Below are 19,655 nucleotides of genomic sequence, written 5' to 3'. Positions count from 1 at the left end.
GAGGCAAACCTGGAACTGCAGTCCTGACTGCATGCTCAAATTTTGTCTACACCTAAGCTGGGCAGATGAGAGGCAGAGTGAAGCCCACCCTATGCTCAGATAACTTTTGATAGTAAAAGAACGTGGCAGGGGAGGAATCAAATACCATAAGATATGATTTTGAAAATCCCCAAAACATTTGGGATAGGGTTCAATTTTATTGGAATTTTGTTGGCTGGGGTTGAAACAACTTTCTTAGTGTTAGTTGGTCCCTCCGTCCATCTGAAGTGTGCTCATGTACTGCCCCAAAGTTCATAAAACTAAATTTTAACTGACTTATAGGATGGGTTCTCCCTTCCACAATAAATATTTTGTTGGTGTTTAATTCTCTTGTTGTCATGTGAGTGATCAAATTCCTCCTGGTTTACAAGCCTTTGGTATGAACGGTGCCACTTAAAGACATTTCATTGTCATTACTTCATTGATCAAATTCTTTTTTTCCCCATCCATGATATTCCTACCCACTCATGGAAGGGAAAGAAGCTTTCTATGTAAAGAAAAAAGAGAATTAAAATGGCACTCTCTAAACTTCTGGTACTAAAATGGTATGCTCTGTTTCAGATATTGTTCTTTATCCTAGTGGAATAGATCTCTGCTCTTTCTCTCACTTTATGCCACTATTTGCAGAGTAATCTAGAGTCCAGGATTCTGGCAACACTGCTTCCTACAGGAAAAACCGACTCCATTTTGTGATAAAAGCAAACAGCCTGCAGAGTAATAGCCTACAATTGATGGAATTCCTATGTAATGAAAAATGCTCTGTGTACAAATGGAGTCTAACTTTTAAGATGAGATTTGGACATCCAGTTGTGGTCTGCTTTATGGGGGTAGAGTTATAAAAGGTTTTAAATTTCTTTTGTATACTTTAATTTATTTCATACAGTGATTTTATATATATATATAAATAAAACCTGGGGCACCTGACTGGCTCAGTCAGTTAAGTGTCTGCCTTCTGCTCAGGTCATGATCCCGGGGTCCTGGAATTGAGCTCTGCACTGGGCTCCCTGCTCAGCAGGGAGGCTGCTTCTCCCTCTCCTGCTTCTCCCCCTGCTTGTGCTTGTGTGTTCTCTCTCTCTCTCTCTCTCTCTCTCTCTCTTTCTCTTTCTCTCTCTTTCTGTCAAATACATCTTTAAAAAATTTTCCTCATCAGTTTTTTTAACTACTTAGTGTTATGACATTTTTAAAGAAGAGTTCATGAGAAGGTTGGCTTGTGCCATTACTTACCATTTTTTCCTTGTACCATGATAATAATCTGGCAGTCTGTCATTACAGGTACCGCAAAGGCTTTGAGCTCCAGTCATCTCTCTATTCAGGAATTAACCTGGCAGTTCTGCTGATAGTTGCTGGACAACAATTTGAAACTTCCATGGAACTAAGAAAGATAGGTAAAGCTATTTATGATCACAGGAGTTGATAGGCTTTGGTCACCCCAATTCAGCATTAAAAATTATCTTCAAATAACTAGCATTTTATTTCACAGGTAACAGTTATTCTCTGATAGCACACCTGAGACAGCAGCCAAAATAAAGTGCATGCTATTTCCTCTCTCTAAAGGCTTGCATAATAGGAGAGAAGCTAGAAAGATTTTTCATAACTTTATTAAAATTCAAATCCTTCAGGTGTCCGGCTGAACAGTTTGTTGGGAAGGAAAGGGAGCTTGGAGAAAATGAGCAATTACTGGGATGTGGGTCAGTTTGTCACCGTCGGTGTGTTGGCCAATGATGTCGGGAAGGCGGTCCAGGCGGCAGAGAGGTTGTTCAAACTGAGACCTCCAGTTTGGTGAGTCGTGTGTGTGTGTGTGTGTGTGTGTGTGTGTGTGTGTGGCGTGGGGGGTCCTCACTTCTCTCAATATCTGATCTTGTTCTGAAGGGGAAAGTGGCAAAATTGCAAAAGACAGTAACACTTGCTGTGTTTGTCTTTCTGACTTCTTCATTAACATAAACAATATAATGGTAGCAAAAACAGCTCCGCAGGCTCACTTGGTTTTATGTGACAGGAGGGAAGGACAGACCCACTGGCACATACATGTATGGAATATGTCCCTGTGTGCTCTATCTCCAAGATGAGACTTTCAATCTTATTAATTTCTTCAGGTCATCTCAGTCATTGAGAACAAAACATTCTTTGGTACTAGCATGTATTTGTGAAAAAGTGGGTAGTAGAGCTAAAAGCACACCAAAAAAGCAATGTGCATGACAAATGGAAACTGGTACCAAAAAAAAAAAAAAAAAGAAGACCAAGATACGGTCAAAAACATGGTGGCACAGCAGTGGCCACAGGTTAGCCCATTATGTAGCCATTAAAACATGCAAGAAAGAACACTGGGAAACATGGACATGTGTTCATGGTCTGTCCCAGAATAAGAAAAGCCAACGGCAGGGTATATTGTTCTCACTCAGCGGTTCTCAAAGTTGTTTGTGTATCTGAATCCACTGTGTTGATTAAAACACAGATTGTTGGGGGATCCCTAGGTGGCTCAGCAGTTTAGCGCCTGCCTTCGGCCCAGGGCGTGATCCTGGAGTCCCAGGATTGAGTCCCGCATCAGGCTACCTGCATGGAGCCTGCTTCTCCCTCTGCCTGTGTCTCTGCCCCTCTTTCTCTCTCTCCCTGTGTCTCTCATGAATAAATAAATAAAATCTTAAAAAAAACACACACACAGATTTCTGTGCCCACCCTTAGGATATCTGGTTCCAAAGGTCTAGGAAGGGGCCTGAGAATTTGCATCTACAGCTGACAGTCTGCTGCTGGTCTGGGAAATCACGCTTTGAGAACCACTGTTCTCTGTGGACTCCTTTTCATTAAAAAGTGGTGTTCGGTGTGTAACTCAGAGTAAAGTCGGCAAGGGGTGGGCAATAGCTGACTTGCCAGTTGATGTGAAGCTCCATGAGAATCATCATTCTGTCATTGATTCCTGTGGTCTCATAATAGGTGCTCACTAGATATCTGTGTAATTATTTTTTAAGATGTATTTATCATTCATGAGAGACACAGAGAGGCAGAGACATAGGCAGAGGGAGAAGCTGGCTCCTTGCAGGGAGCCTGATGTGGGACTCGATCCCGGAACTCCGGGATCGTGCCCTGAGCCGAAGGCAGATGCACAACCACTGAGCCACGCAGGTGTCCCAGTATCTGTGCAATCATTGAATGAGGGGTTCTCTCCAAAAGGGTGACAGTGGTTCTCTCAGAGACATAGCCTTATGAGAAGTTTTTAATCTTTTTTATCTTCATTTTTCTAATTTGTCTAAAATGCTTTTGGATTACATGCATAATTTAAAATTTTTTACGTTTAATGATCCACTTTCATCTGCCCCCTGTTCTTGCCCAGCTCAGTAGGACAGTCTGGAATCACAGGGATCAGAATGTCTGTAGTCGTTTTCAGTTGAACCCCATTTCTTCCCAGTCTGAAAGACCCAAATGTGATCCCCAAACCATATCAACATCTTGGAAGTCTTTCTGAGGCTGCACAGGGAGGCAGGCAGAGCCTCTAGCCCTCCTGGAGCAGCTGCTTTTTCCAGAACTTTTCAGGTGCTCTGCCGCACCTAATCCAGACAGAGCGGACTCCACAGAGGTGACAACTGAGCCTTGGTGCATTCTCAGTGCATCCGCACCTACCCTGGCTGACAGTGTGGGCACCTAATATCGTAGCCCCAAGACCGCCCCGGGGTTCATGATTCACTAGAAGAACTCATAGGACTCAGAACGGCTGTTGTACTCAGGGTTAAGATTTATTACAATACACGTATATACAGATGGAAGTCAGCAGAGGCACAAGGCCTACAGGGTAGAGTCCGGAAGAGGCCAGGCACCAGCGTCCCGCTGTCCGCACCCAGTGGGGTGACTTACACAGTGCCGATTTCTCTCCACAACTATGGATGGCAGCACACACAAAGTATTGACAACCAGGGAGGCTCACCAAGGCTTGGTGTTCAGGGTTTTATGAGGGGGCTGTCGGTTGTACAGGTATGGAGCATCCATGTGGTTGACCTTAGTTACCGAGTCCCCAGCCCCTCTGGAGATGACACTGATATAGCATGGCCCAAGGCCCCCACCTTGAGTCCTATTGTTAGGATGGACTAGGTGGTGTGGCCCAAGGCCCCCGGTAAACAGAAACATTCTTACCAGACTGAATAGCCCAAGGACTCAAAGATGATGTTCCAAAAGCCAGCCAAGGGCCAGACCTTTCTTTGGAATCTGTAGAGTTTAGACAATCCAGGCCTACTGAGTTCATTGTTCAGTGCACAGTACCCAAGCAAGTCAGTCTGAGTCAAGCTGATCTGCCTTCCCAGGGCAGCTCCAGACTTGGTCCTCAAAGGACAAAATAATACTCTGATGCTTTCAACTCAACCATCTGCATTCACTACCAGAGAGGATGTGACCAGTAAAGATGTGGTGAGATTGAAGATCTCATAACTTCAAAATCTACCTGGTCAGATCTAATTTTAAAAAATACAATGAGTTTCACATTGGTGACTGGCAGAGGTCAAGAAGAAGAGGAGGGATGGAAGGGAAATGGTATGACTGTATAAGGGAGACGGGAGGGATCCTTGTGACAGTGAAAGTATTTTTTATCTTAACTGTATCCATGTCAATATCCTACTTGTGATCTTGTTCTAGAATTTTATGAGCTATCATCATTGGTACAAATCGGGCCAAGGGTACATGAGATCTCTCTGTATTGTTTCTTATGACTATATATAAATCTACAATCACTTAAAAAGGTTAAGTTCAAAAAAGGCCATGAGTTTGCCATTTTGTAATTGGTTTGAATTTCAAACTGCATGTTTTTGTTTTTAAGACAAGTTAGCAAATGTTTGCCAGTGTCCACACTTTGAATACCATTAACCCAATGTTGGTAAAAAGCCATGTTGTAGGATTTCGTTGGACAGACTTATTTTGACCGCTCTTTGGATTTCTTTTAATTAAGTCTGTGGCTGCCAAATGATAAAGAAGCACTCATTACACAATATGATTTTAAGTAAATGAAGCTTTTGGGAAACCTTTTTTAAAGGGAGTAGAATTGATTCCATTTCTTGAAGAATCTAATTTATTGGTGCTCTTGATTTTTCCAGGTACCTCAGGTCTTTAGTTCAGAACTTGTTATTAATTCAGCGCTTCAAGAAATCCATTACTGAACATTCACCCAGGCAAGAACGGCTTAACTTCTGGTTAGATATGATTTTTGAGGCAACAAATGAAGCTACTAATGGACTCAGATTTCCAGTAAGTCATGCTAAATCCATTTCTTTCAGATAGAATAAAAGAAACTGGGGATTGGTGCTAATTATTGAGTACTCTGAAACATAGAAAAACCTTAGAGTAATTGAAAATATTAGATACCCATCGGTCTTCTGTAGAATCAGCCAGTTGATCGATCAACTCACTAGAAAGTCGGCTATGACCTCTAAAATAGTGGTCTCAACTGAGAGTCATTTTGTCTCTTGGCGGACATTTGGCAGTATCTGGAGACATTTTCGGTTGACACGACTGCAAGGAAGGTTTTGCTCCTGGCAGTTAGTGGGGTGAGGGCCAGGGGTGCTGCCAGCCACCCACAGTGCATGGGTTAGCCCCTCCCCCAGCACAGAAATACCCAGCCCCAAATGTCAGCAGTGCCATAGTGGGGGAACCCTGTTCTAAATCAGTGCAAGAGTAATAGTAAAATTTTGGAACTTGGTGCTGTTTGCTGTTGAGCTTTGGTTTGCCTCCAATGCCACTAGTTAATTTTTAAAATATTATTGGAAAGCAAAATGGCGATTAGCTTTTTGTGTCAAATTTAGACGACCACCTTACAAGGAATCTTAAGATATCTAAGCACCCTAGATATTGAGCTTCAGATCATTATATTTTGTATTTATGCCATGAGATTTTGTGAACGTGCCATGTTGAGGAATTTCATTAAACTTCTAATGGAGATTAAGTTGTTTGAAATGATTATGATAATGATTTTGTTCTTAGGTAATAAGTTTGAAATTTTTTTAATTATGAAATATTTCAAACTTATTGAAAGGTACCAAAAAAATAATGGAACAGACACTTGTGTAATCTCTACCCAGATTTAGCGACCTTAAATATGTTGTTTTACTTGCTTTGGAAATTCATTCATTCATTCTCTTCCTCTCTCCCCATCTCCTCTCTTCCTCCCCTTCCCTCCCTCCCTGACCCCCAGCAATAAAACATTACTGATGGAATGTCACCTCACTTAGCATAAGTCCTCTTGTATTTTTTCCAGGCTTGGGTACCTACCTGCAGATCATCTAGTTTCCTTCATTTCTCTCAAAAACTGTTGCTTCCCTGTTTCTTCTGTCACCTTCTTGGGCAGGCCTTTCTTGGCCACCCTGGCTAAAGTGACCCCACATATACCTTTATTCTGTTGTACTTGGCTCAGAGCTGCCTATGTGACCATATTCCATATCCCTATGTGTGTATTTCTTATCTGCCCCATCAGAGCATGGACTCCCATGTGGGGAGGAGACTTCTGTCATGACTGGTGTCCATGGGCCCTAGAGCAATGTTGGCACACAGACTCAAATACTTATGGAGTAAAGCACTTTCTACTTGCTCACTGGGCAGAGTGACCTGTCTGTGGTATGTTCCTGTGTGTCACAGAAATCTGTTCTTTTAGGTGCTGGTGATAGAACCAACCAAAGTCTACCAGCCTTCATATGTCTCTATAAATAATGAGGCTGAGGAGAAGACAGTTTCTCTGTGGCATGTCTCACCCACAGAAATGGTAAGAAAATAATCACAGCTCTCTTTATTCTCTGTTGTGTCGTCACAAATTCAGTGTTCAAGTAAGAGAGTCTTTGTTGTAGTACTTGAAAGAACAGGCACCTGTGACTGACTTGTAAGGTCCAGGAGTGTATGAGAGTATAATTACAGATGGGAGAGAGGATGCTGGTTTTCCCATTTTATATATGTTTATATTATATATTTGTGTATCTGTGTGTATGAATGAATGTGTGTATATTTATGTGAATGAATACAGGCTTGTTGAGAAAAGAAGTTAAGGGTGCCTAGGGTGGCTCAACCAGATAAGCCTCTACCTTTGGCTCAGGTCATGATTCCAGGGTCCTGAGATCAAGTCCCAAGTCAGAGTCCCTGCTCTGCAGGGAGCCTGCTTTTTCCCTCTCTCTCTGCCATTCCTCCTGCTTGTGCACGCTCTCTCTCTGTCAAATAAATAAATAAAATCTTTAAAAAAAAAAACCAAGTTAAACCATGAGTAGTAATGGGGAAAGTCCCTCCAAATCCCCCAAAACCTCCTTCCCATTCCCCTCCCCAGTGACTGGGTGGATATCCATCTTTACCATTCTCTAAACTCCCTTATGTATGTGTAGGTGGGTGTATGCATGCAAACATGTGTGTGTGTGTGTGTGTGTGTGTGTGTGTGTGTGTGTGGAGAGAGAGAGAGAGAGAGATAGAAGCATTTTCATTAAAGTGAGATCATACAGTGTGTATTATTTTGCAACTTGATGTTTTGATTGATTCTTACATCATAGACAGTTTTTCAGATAGCACACAGTGATCCATCCACCTGATGTTTTTAATTGTAATATTCCCTATATTCTCATATCATGGTGATACCTTTCCAAGTATGGATGAACCATAATTTATTTTCCTACCTGCCTGCAGTGCACATTCCAGGCTCACCCATGCACTCTAGCCAATGATAGATAGGAAGTCAGTGCCCATCCTGGTGGTTGCACCCTACATGATCCCATAGATTGTTTCAGGAGCAGAGATTCCCCAAAACGGAACTGCTAGATTTAAGACTACCTTTGTTTAAAAGTTGATAGCTATGGGGCACTTGGGTGGCTCAGTCAGTTGAGAGTCTGACTCTTGGTTTCAGCTCATGTTGTGATCTTGGGATCCTGGGATCAGGCTCTTCACTCAGCAGGAAGTCTTCTTGAGATCGTCTGTGTCCCTCCATCTCTGACCCCTGCCCCCATTGACTCTCTAAGATCTTTAAAAAAGAAAAAAAGGGACACCTGGGTGGCTCAGCCGTTGAGTGTCTGCCTTTGGCTCAGAGCGTGATCCTGGAGACCTGCAATTGAGTCCCACATTGGGCTCCCTGCATGGAGCCTGCTTCTCCCTCTGCCTGCGTCTCTGCCTCTGTGTGTGTGTGTGTGTCTCTCTCATGAATAAATAAATAAAATCTTAAAAAAAAATTTGATAGATACTAAAGATAAATAAAATTTGAAAGCTCCTGTCAGGTTTGTACCACTTCAATTTATATTGACACCAATGATACTGGAGAGGGAACACTTTAAGTGCCCACTTAAACACTGGGCCGTGCCTGGTGTCTGTGGTAGTAACTATGTTTTTGTGTGTGTCTGAAGTACTTCTTCAGCCTCTTTCTTTAATAAAAAATTTTTAGTAATCTAGCACCTTTGGCAAGTGCATTCACTAGGTAGATCTATTTGCTTTGTATATGTTTTCATGGAGTGTGGGGAGACGTCTGCCATTAACCTGGCAAAGAAGGATTTTTTTCCCTGGATATAAGAGAGTGAGCAATTATGTCTTAATCAGGCAAATACAGACCATATCTTCAAAAATGAAATGCAACATTGTAGAATAAGCAGAGGGCCAGAATCATATAAGAAATTCCTTATCAGAAATAGTCCTAACACAGCACCCCCCCCCCCATTGTTCAGGGAGTACAAGGTCTGACTTCTGCTGGATGAACAAGTTGCCGATGTGTGCTGTACACCATGGCCCCTATAGTTACTAGTATGCCATTGTGCACTTCAGAATTTGTTAAAAGAGTGAATCTCATGTGTCCTTAACTGCCCGCCACCCCCCCGACACACACACACAAAACAAAGACCAAGGGACCAAGGACACTTGGGGAGATGTTGGATCTGGCCATTACCTTGATTGTGGTGATGGTTCCATGGGTGTCTGAAACTTCTCAGATTATGCACATGAAATTTGTGCAGGTCTTCGTCTATTATACCTCAGTAAAGGTATATATATAAAAAAAGAAATAGACTTGAAATCTTGAGTTGTGTAACAGGATACCATGAATTGGGGGCTTAAACAGTAGATATTTCTTTCTCCCAGTTCTGGAGGCTGGGAGTCCCAGGGTGGGATGCCAGTGTGGTCAGGTTTTGGTGAGGGCCCTCTCCCCCAGGTCACAATAGGCTGTCATCTTGTGTGCCCCCAGATGATGGGGAGGTATTTCCCTTGTGTCTTTTTTAATAAGGGCACTAATCCCATCGTAGGTGCTCCATCCTCATGACCTGATTTGCCTCCCCAAGGCCCTATCTCAGAATCCTGGCGCACTTGGGGTTGGGGCTTCAACAGCTGGTTTGCAGAGACCCAAACATTACAGGTATAAGCCAGTAACTTTGTCTAATATTTAACAGAGAAGCAGCCTTCTTATTCATCAGACTCAGCCAATAGTGAAGATGAGCTGCCCGAATGCATGCTTGGGGTTTTTTGTTTGCTTTGCTGTACTGTGTGTATTAATTAAATATTTGAGTGCAAAAGAAAAACCACAATAAAATTTACACATGGTGTTCAAACAGATCTCCTTTGAAGAATGAATATGTTCTCTATTAAATTTACCTCTTTGGCTGTTTTTAACCTTTTATGGAAGTATACACACTGAAAAAGTCTATCAGTCATAAATGTATAGTTCGATGGATGTTTGCCAATTGAACACACCTGAGTAACCAGCATGGTTAAGGAAGAGAATATCAGCAGACACCCTCCAACCCCAAAGCCTGGCTTCTGCCCCCTTGTGCCCCCCTCCAGGTCCCATGCTTTCGATGTTGGAATTCTTGTATTAGAAGCAAGCCTTGATGATTTTCTTGTGTCATTGATGTCACTGTGATAGGAGAGGATTTTCAAAATTCTGATCTGTAACTGACCATTCCATTGATGTACGTACTCAACTCCTCATGTCTTGACAAGTACTTGAGGAAAGAAACTAATCCTATTCAAGTGGACTCTTCAGACTTTTAGAACCAAATGTCTTTGGGCTTGTGGAATTCTATAAACTTTGTCCATTGTATTGAATCCTACAGTGCTTGCTGCCCTTAATGGACATTCCCATGGGTACATATACTATCTCCCTAGTTGTAAATGTGTTACTTTGAACATAGTCCATAATAAGAAATGGAAAAGAATGGTAGAAGCAGCAAATGCTAGTTTTCATTGACTGATGAAATGTTTTGTACAAGTGCTCATAGTTGTCAGAACAAACGTCTGAGGGAAATAGAAATTGCCTTTTTTGCTTTGAGAGGAAGCTTTTGCTTTAGCCTTCATTTACATTTTTGAAATTCTGCAGATCGTGAAAGCAAGCAGATTTGTCTGGAGTGAGATGACATTTCTCTACACAATGTTGCATTTTTTCCTGGTGGGCTGTGGCTGGTGAGGGAGATCACACACATGTGCGTGTTCACTTACATGCTGCACTGCTGTAAGAGTAGGTTAAGTTCTGGTTTGTTAGCCAAGGATTCAGAAACTTCTGGTATATGTTTAACAAGCAGCATGGGGATGTGTAGTGTTTGCTGGTTCCTCCAGTTCTGTTCCCACCATGGCCAGTTTCAAGCAACCTCCAGTGGATGCCCCAACTTGGGGTTAGGAGGAGATGTGCACGGTTGGCCTTCCTAAGCTGGCTCCAGGTGCCCCCAGCACAACAGTGTGAGTAGGCTGTGTAGGGCAGGGACATACACAGCCTTGCACCCTCAGCAGCTCCTGTGCCCTGGAGTAGCCAACAGGCATCCAGTAGCCCCTGCCACTGAGCACACAACTAGGGCTGCTTGTTAGGAAAAGCTGTTATTGTTACTGCTTTTTCTGCTTATGTTAGCAACAGGAGAAGCGCATATAAAGTCTACAAAATTGTCATAGACCCCCAAGATGCCTCCCCAGAGGCACACACTCTAGGACCAGGAGGGCAAATGCTGAGTCGGCACCCAGGGGACCCTGGAGACATGCCCCTGCCTCTAGCCTCCTGGCCTATTGCTCTGTAGCCCACCCTGGCTCTGCTTCCAGTGCACGATTACTGGAGGCTTCTGACCCTGACATGGAAAGCTACAGTCTCAAGTCCATTTCCTCATGATTTAGATGTAGTAAAATAGCCATTCTCAGAAAGGGTAAGGTTGCTGCCTGCCGGGAGAAGACAGCCACCGCAGTCATGATGGAGGACTCTCTGCCAGTTGACCCTCCAGGACAGCAGATCAGAAACCGGGTGGGCAGTCCTGACTTCCACTACCAGGCGTTTCACGAAAAACCCCACCTGCAGATGCAAGGGAGTGTGGACTTGATGATTTCATTTACATGTTATTGCAGGGCAGGCAAAACTCTCCATGGTGGTAGAGATCACAATAGCGGTTGCTGTTTCCACCTTTGGATGACTAGGTGCGTGGGGGTTTATGAGGGAAGCTTCTGGGCTGCTGTTCCTGTTCTGTCTCTTCATTTAGAAACTGGCTACAGCGAGTCTTCATTTTGTGAAAATTTACTGCGATGATCACTGTGCCCTTTTCTGAACATATGGTATACTTCAATTCAGAAGTTTAATAATTTGAAAACACTTGTTCTGGTCCTCTTGTTCTTCCCCAAAACCATGACTGAATCTCATGGCTTTACAGATGCAAACTCATGCTCTCTTATGGAGTGTCAAGTCCCTGTAATCCTACCCTCTCGTCCCCTGAGCTGGCCCTGCGGGGTCCCACCTGTGCTCTTCTGTTCTTACTCCATGCGATTTCTTCTTCCAGTCATCCAAGCCCTAACTTGTGCGGCAGCGTCTCTAACTACCTTTCCTCCCCTTTCACTGAATTAGGCTGCTTTCTTGCCTATATTGTGTCCACAGTATTTCCCATTGCTCTTTGATCACTTTTTGAGAACTTCTCCCCAAGTGCTTTGCAAACTCAAGTATGACTTCTATGTTTTTATATCCATAGTATCTACAAAGCAGGTCCCCCACACACACACACACACAAATGCCCATTGACTGTGATATAAAGGGAAAGACGGGAGTTTGTGTTGTTTACTTCTTAACCGGCAAATCTTCCTCCTAAATCAGGAAGTTCCGTAAAGCTACGCTGGGGGGTAAACCTTCCATCTGGGGATACTTTGAAAGCTTCTGTGGCCAAGCTCTTTATATACATGCAGCTTCTTGCCTGTAGGTGACTTGGACAAGGTGCTCTGAAATCTGCCCTGGTTCATGTTTCTGTACCTGAATCCAGAAGCAGGTTCCTGCTCTCCACCACCGCCACCTTTCACTGACTTTGAACACAACTCCTCTGAAATACCCTCAGTCTTTGTACACGGTTGGGTCCCAGGTGGGGGCTTCCATGTTGATGTATGCTTCTATCTCTCACGACCCTCACCTCATCTTCTACAGAGTAGAAACTGGGAGCCTGGTGATGGTCTCCAAGGCCCTGTGTCATCTTCCTCATGAGCTCTCCAACCTCCTCTCCTACTCCCTCTCTGCTGGTCCCCGGACATGCCCTGGGGACATGACTTTTCCCTTCAGCCCAGGACTATATCTGCAAGTCTCACTCCTTCACCTGCCTTAGCCTTCTGCTGAAGAGTCCTCAGAGATGCCTTCTCGGAGCACCCAGTTTAACATCATGACCCCTGCCCCACCTGAATGCCCTTCCCCGCTCTCTCTGGCTTTTCGTCCTCTGTCATGCTGTTCAGTTACTACTTAATTTGTTCTCTCTCATGCGAATATAAGCCCCACGAGGGCAGGGGCTTTGTTCTTTGTTATGTCCTCAGTGCTGGTACCTTGCCTGGCACATAGCAGGTACTTAACACGGTCAAGTGGACCTTCTCCCATTGAGGACCATCCTCCCACATCCTGTTGTCGTTCCTCCAGGATGGCAGGAAACTCGTCACCCAGTTGCTCGTGGCTGTTCTCCTAAGCCATATGCCCAGTCTTCTGGCTCTCACATTTCTCTGGGGGAGGGGGGTGCTTAGCTGGTCAGTTAGGACATTCTTTGGGCCAACCAAATGTGTTTCCTTATTTTGAATGATTTTCTCTTATTGTGACATATTGGTATTATACCTCAGATCTCTCTTCTGAAGCTTAGCTTTGTGCAGCATTTGTTAAGTACAGGCAGTAGTGGTGGAGGGAGGAAACATTTATCTTTAAAAATGCATCTTGTACAGATTGAAATCCAGGTTAGTCTTTGTGTTAGTTATGAAAAGCGATCTGCTGAAACAAATAGCCCCCAAATATCAATGTCTTAACATGATCAAAGGTTATGCCTTGTGTCATACCCAAGTTGGCAGGGTCCCCATTCCCTCTCATAGTGGAATAGAGAATTGCTGAGGTTATTATGAACCACACCCACAGTTGGTACACATCATTCTTCCTCACATCCCATTGATCAAAACTCTTCTTGCGGCCCCACCCAACTGCAGGGGAGGCTGGGAAATGTATGCTAGCTGTGTGCCCAGGGAGAAAAAAGAAAGATGGGAGAACATTGTTGTCTGCCACATTCTTCTGCAAATATTTTCAGAGGTCACCAACTTAGGTGGGCTGTCCCCAAACTCCTTTTAGAGTTTTCCTGGTATGTTGACAGAAGATGAAAGTCCATTCAGTGGTGCTTACTCTGTGCTTATTCTGTTTCAAATTCATATCTTTTGCTCTAAACTGGATTAAAGATACAAATGACTTTTTGCAATACGTTAGAAAATGTTTCTGGGGGTGCCTGGGTGGCTCAGTTGGTTAAGCATCTGTCTTTGGCTCAGGTTGGGATGGAGCCCCACATCAGGCTCCCTGCTTAGTGGGGAGTGCTCCTCCCTCTCCGTCTGCCTGCCACTTCCCTCCCCTGCTTGAGCGCACTCTCTCAAATAAATAAAATCTTAAAAAAAAAAGAGGAAAAAATGTTTTTGGTCTTCCAAGTTATATAAAATATATTGCTCTAACTCCTAAATCTCTATTGAAAGTAAAATAGCAGAAGTAATTGACCAGAGAATGAAATCAAAAGTTTTTTTTGGCATGGAAAAAAGTCAAGCTCTACTGACTTTTGTCTTTAAAACCTGCAGAAACAAATTCATGAATGGAATTTTACAGCTTCTTCCATTAGGGGAATAAGGTAAGAACATAAGGGAAAATGGCATTATTGTTCTAATACAAATAATGATGGCAGTGTTTTATTACTTTAATGTTTCCACTTGTTTATAATATGTGATATTCTCATTTTTAACATAATTCAAAATAGACCATGTTCTCTTTTGTGACCCTGCCTGAGCTTGTTCGTGTGCTACTAGTAAGGGCTTCTTGGCTTGTTGTGACAAAGAAGCTTTTTTTTTGGTATCCAATAGACTAAACTCTCTTGTCTCAAACTTTTTTTAAAAAAAAATACAGAAGACAAAGTGTTTCTTCTCTGAGCCATTGATGTTCAAGTGCTCAGGGAACCCCGGAATCCCAGTGACTGAAGGAGTTACGGTAATGACACGTGGTTGGGGTCTCCTGAGTAGAGTAATGGAGCCGGGGGCATTGTTGTTATCAGTTGGGGGAGCATATGGTGTAATCCAAGGAGAGCTATGGTGCTTGTTCTTTGGATCGGGGTAGTGACCATTTGGTGACCCTTGTGGCTACACTCTGAGCTTTACCCTGCCAGCACATCTAAGAATAGGAGCAGCTCTGAAGCAGATGTGAATTCTAATCCTTCTTTCATTGTTTAACCTTGACAAAATCACTTAGCCTCTCCAGGACTCTGTTTCTTCATATTTTCCATTACATGAAGGGCTCAGATGAGAACTGTATGTCCTTTATCTGATTGGAAGACCACAGGCTTCTGAATGAATCCCCTGTTACCTCCAGACATAGTATGATCCTGTCCTAGGCACAGCACTGTTTAAATTAGAATAATATTTTTGTCATGTCAAAGGGAGGGAAATAATTTAAGAACAGTAGTGTATTTGAGTAATACTGCTTAAAAATATAATTCAAAGTCTTGAACATTTTCAAAAACTTAATACTCCAGAAACTAAGTGATATGAGAATATATAGTCAAGAACCTTTTGTTTGTGCCTCCTCATAGAGCTGCCTCTTGCTGCCATTCAGCCATCATCAGGGATGTGCAAAGGGTGAATCAGACCCTAGGACCAATATGCTATAAAGAGCACGTGTTGAACATTCCCAGTGCTACCCAACTAACAGTGATAGTTCCTTTACAAATTGGTTTCCAAAACTTATGCATAGCCTTGTTTTAAGTATTTTTAAATCACCCTGTACTATTGCTGTTTCAACTCCGTATTGTCATGTAATCCCTGACACAAAAAGAATGGCTAAAGAAGCTTTGACTATCAGGGAGAGATGACTTAGAGGAACATAAAGTAGCATCATTTGTTTGAAGAGAATTTAGGCTTTTCCATAGTGCTGCCTGGCAAAATGAAGGCCATTGTGTAGGCTTTGGCCCAGTGTATGTAGGTAAGAACTTTCTAGCGGTGAAATCCATCAGCAGATGGAGTATGGTGATTTTCTGTCACTGGTTATGTCCAGGAAAGCAGAACATTGAGTAAGATGCTGTAGAGTCAGATCCTGACCTTAGGTGGAAATGGACCAGATAACATGTAAAGGCCTTTCTTGAGCTAAGATGCCACATGGATTTCTACCTTCCTTGTGTGGCCCCAAATTCTCTGTCCTGTTATTTTTCAAGTCTAGAAATTCCTTAAGATGCCATAATACATTATTTCACAAATAAGTTTCCCGGCTTGTGTGTGAAATGATAAACTCTTGAGGGAGAGAGACCATATTTATTTTGCATTCTTGCTGTTCTATGCTTTGCTTAGCGCTGTATCTAATGGTAAGTTCTCGATACATACAAAAGTCATTTGATGAATACAAACTCAAACATATGCAAGATAAATGTCCCTGCTATTTAAATTTGGTAGGGAAATAGAAGTCAAATTTGGAGAGTATTTACTAAAACATTAATAAATCTTGCAAATTTGTAAAATGGAAGAAAATCTAGGACTAGATTTTTCTCAAAAATGTAAAAGTGACATCATAACTTAAAAATAATAATATTTCTTATGTTTTTCCAATTTTACAGCATATCCAAGTTTGATGAACGGTGTTGTTTTCTTTATGTCCTTGATAATTCTGATGACTTTCAAATCTACTTTTCCACTGAAGACCAGTGTAGTAGGTGAGTTACAGCTGATTCAGGTGTTTGTGATCTAATTATGGCAAATAAGTTTTGAAGGATCTTTGTTGGGAGAATATTTATTAGATGCACTGCCTTTCCTGAAATTTTAACTTACAGAAAGTTACTTTTATAATTTCACTGAGGTATAATTCACATACCATGCAGTCTGCCCATTTAAAGTGTTGTTCAGTCTTTTTTCAGTTTATTCACGGTTTTGCAACCATCACCACAATCTAACTTTAGAATATTTTCATGATCTTCAAAATAAACCTAGTGTCTATTACCAGTTACTCCCCATTTTCCCTCAAACTAATCCCCCCAACCCCTTCCTTGTGCAAAAATGAATCTTCTCTCTCTCTCTCTCTCTCTCTCATTCTCTGTGGATTTGCCTGTTCTTGACATTTCATATAAATGGAATCATATCATATGTGGTCTTTTGTGTCTGATATTTTTTTTAGTTATTATAATGTTGTCAAGGCTCATCTATGCTGGGGTGCCTGGGTGGCTCAGTCAATTAAGTTACTGCCTTTGGCTTAAGTCATGATCCCAGGATTCTGGGATCGAGTCCTGCATCCTGCTCAGTGAGGAGTCTGCTTCTCCTTCTCCCTCTGCCCCTCCTCCTGCTTGTGCTTACTTGCTTGCTCGCTCTGTCAAATAAATAAATAAAATCCTTTAAAAAAAAAAAAGGTTCAGCTATGCTGTACCATCATATCAGCACTTCATTCTTTTTGCGGCTCATCACTCTTCCATTGTATGGACATACTTGATTTATTTGTTAACTTGAAAGATATGAGTTGTTTCCACTTGTTAGCTATCATAAATAATGCTACTAAGGACATTCACTTGCCCTACTTTTTGTGTGGACCTGAGTTTTCATTTCCTTGGAGCTAAATTACTGGGTCTTACATAACTCTGTGTTTAACCCTTGAGGAGCTGCCAGACTGTGATCAGATTTTGCATTGTCATCAGCAGATTATGAAGGTTCTAATTTCTCCACATCCTTGCTGCACGCGTTATTGTGTATCCTTGTAATTCTAGACATCTTGGTGGGTGTTAGGTAGAGTCTGATTGTGTTTTTGATCTGCATTTCCCTGATGACTGATGATACTGAGCATCTTTTCGTAAGCTTACTGGCCATTTATATATTTTCTTTGGAGAACTCTCTGCTCAAATCCTTCACCCAATTAAAATAATTTTTTAGCCTTTTATTTTGAAAAATATTCAGAACTACAAGGAGGTTTCAGAGGGTCACCTGGCTGGCTCAGTCTGTAGAGCATGCGACTCTTAATCTCAGGGTCGTGAGTCCAAGCCCTATGTTGGGTGTGGAGCCTACTTAAAATTTAAAAACAAAAATTTTTTAATGAATAAAAATTTTGAGAAAAACCGTACAAAGAATTTCCATATATAGTTCACCCAGAATTCCCCAGTGTTAACCCTTTACATTTGTTTTACCTTCACTCCATACTCATGATTATTTTTGTTCTGAACTGCTGAGTGAGTTGTAGACACAATGCTTCATTACCTCTCACTACTTGTGTGCATATTTCCTAAAAACAAGATTCACTTACATAATCACAGCACAGTTATCAGGAAATTACGATTGATATGGCTCTGTAATCTACAAACCTTAGCCACATTTTATTTACTGTCCAACTAATATCCTTCACAGCAAAACAGAAGATTTTTTTTCTCTGTCTTGCCATCCAGTCCAGGATCATGTTACATTTAAGGGTCATATCTGTGTAGTCCTCATTTATCTTCATAAGTGCCTCTTTGTCTTCACTCAGTGCTTTCAAAGAGCACAGGCAATTGATCTGGTGTAGCCCATCAGTTGGGGTTTGTTTGCTCTTTCCTCATGATTGCATTAGTGTCATGCATTTTAGGAAGGAATAGCACAGAAGTGATGTCCTGTCCTTCTCATGCATTATATCAGGATCTATATAGCATCTTGTTACTGGTGAAATTAACTTGGCTCACCTGGTAAAAAGTAGTGTTTACCAGGCTTCTCCAAACTGCCTATTTTTAAAGGGGTTATTTGTATTTTTGTAAATGTTTTTGAGAGTTCTTTATATATTCTGGATACAAGTCCTTCATCAGATGTGTGATTTGAACATAACTTCCCTGCCCTCTGTGGGTGGTGGTTCACCGTTGATTAACATTTTGATGCAGTTCAATTTGTTTTTTTCTTTGGTCATTTGTGGTTTTGGGATCACCTAAGAAGGGTTTTCCTGACCCAAGGTTTTCTATGGTGTTTGTTTTCTTCTTAGAGTTTTAGCTCTTATATTTAGGTCTCTGGTCGATTTTGATTTTGAAGTCATTACTTTATATTTCCACCAGCAGAGTGTGAGGATTTCACTTCACATTTTTAGCAACGAGTGGTAATGTCTTGTGAATTTTAGTTACTTTGGTGAGTTCATACCACATGTCTCCTGACTGTTGTGTTTCCCAGCTTTCAAAGATTAGAAGCAAAGGTGGGATGGGATTAGAGAAAAGACCATTTTAACGTTTTATGGGAATTATCTTCAGATGTACAGTACTCTTCCCTGCCACCCTAAATTGAATAAAAATTTTGTAAGTCAAATCACTTGTATGTAAAGAAACAGCTTCACAAGTCTAAGATACCTGATGTGGCCCAGCAGCATTTGTGAGAAAGACCTGCGGGTAACAGTTGATAGTAAGCTTAATCTATGTCAACAGAATGATGAGGCCACCTTCTACGTTTCCTCCCTACCCCCTCCTTCTACAAGACCTTATTTTGCACTTAGAACAAAAGTGTCTATAGCATTGAGGGGTGGGAGTCCCACTTTCCTTAGCACTAATGAGATCACCTTGGGAACACTGGTCATACGGCCAGACTTGAGTAAGACAGGGACACCTTTCAACAATTGCCTGTTAGTGGAGTAACTTAAAAACAAGTCCTGGAGGAAACATTGAAGGAACAAGGAGGAAAGATTGACAGGGATTTAATAAAATTGTGTACATTTCTAATGGGCTATTATGTAGAAGAGGGATTAATTCTAAGCAGTCCATGGATGGGACCGACATGAATGAAGTCTTAGTTCAATGTAAATAAAGCACTTCTCATCAAGTTGTCCACAGAATGAGCAACCTTCTGAGGTAATGAGTTCCCTGTCACTAGAGATATTCAAGCCTCAGTTGACCAACCAATTAGTGGAGCCACTGTATATAGAAGGGGATTCAAGTATCACATGAGTATTTGAACTAGATGAGATAACCATTAAAGTGCTGTGTGAATCAAGGAGTAGATTGTTCCATGAACTTGTAAAAACTTGATGTATATTTAATCACAGTTTAATAAGTTAAAGCTAGGGAACATGAGTGATGATAATTAGCATCTTTGTGACATTTGCTGTTCTAGGTTTTGCTCTTTGGTTAAAGAGATGATAAGCAACGCAGCGCGCAGTACAATGGAGCTGGAGGGGGACACTGATGGAGACACCTTAGAGGTGAGTCACTGAAGACCTACAACATGGAAAAAATTACTTC

General features: G+C 41.9%; 1 protein-coding gene across 1 annotated transcript in view; it reads left to right on the top strand.

The window, feature by feature from the left end:
• Positions 1 to 19,655, top strand: part of MAP3K15 (mitogen-activated protein kinase kinase kinase 15) — a 113,105-nt gene that overhangs the window by 66,680 nt on the left and 26,770 nt on the right. Inside the window, exons 8-14 of the mRNA XM_072744862.1 lie at positions 1,312 to 1,424; positions 1,659 to 1,818; positions 5,109 to 5,259; positions 6,659 to 6,766; positions 14,038 to 14,087; positions 16,053 to 16,148; positions 19,528 to 19,615. Coding sequence (XP_072600963.1) covers positions 1,312 to 1,424; positions 1,659 to 1,818; positions 5,109 to 5,259; positions 6,659 to 6,766; positions 14,038 to 14,087; positions 16,053 to 16,148; positions 19,528 to 19,615 — 766 coding nt within the window. The remainder of the gene's footprint in view (positions 1 to 1,311; positions 1,425 to 1,658; positions 1,819 to 5,108; positions 5,260 to 6,658; positions 6,767 to 14,037; positions 14,088 to 16,052; positions 16,149 to 19,527; positions 19,616 to 19,655) is intronic.

The sequence above is a fragment of the Vulpes vulpes genome, chromosome X (genome assembly GCF_048418805.1).
Source record: "Vulpes vulpes isolate BD-2025 chromosome X, VulVul3, whole genome shotgun sequence".
NCBI classification, from domain to species: Eukaryota; Metazoa; Chordata; class Mammalia; order Carnivora; family Canidae; genus Vulpes; species Vulpes vulpes.
Note: the sequence above shows the minus strand (reverse complement) of the source record. Positions and strands in the feature narration are given on the sequence as shown.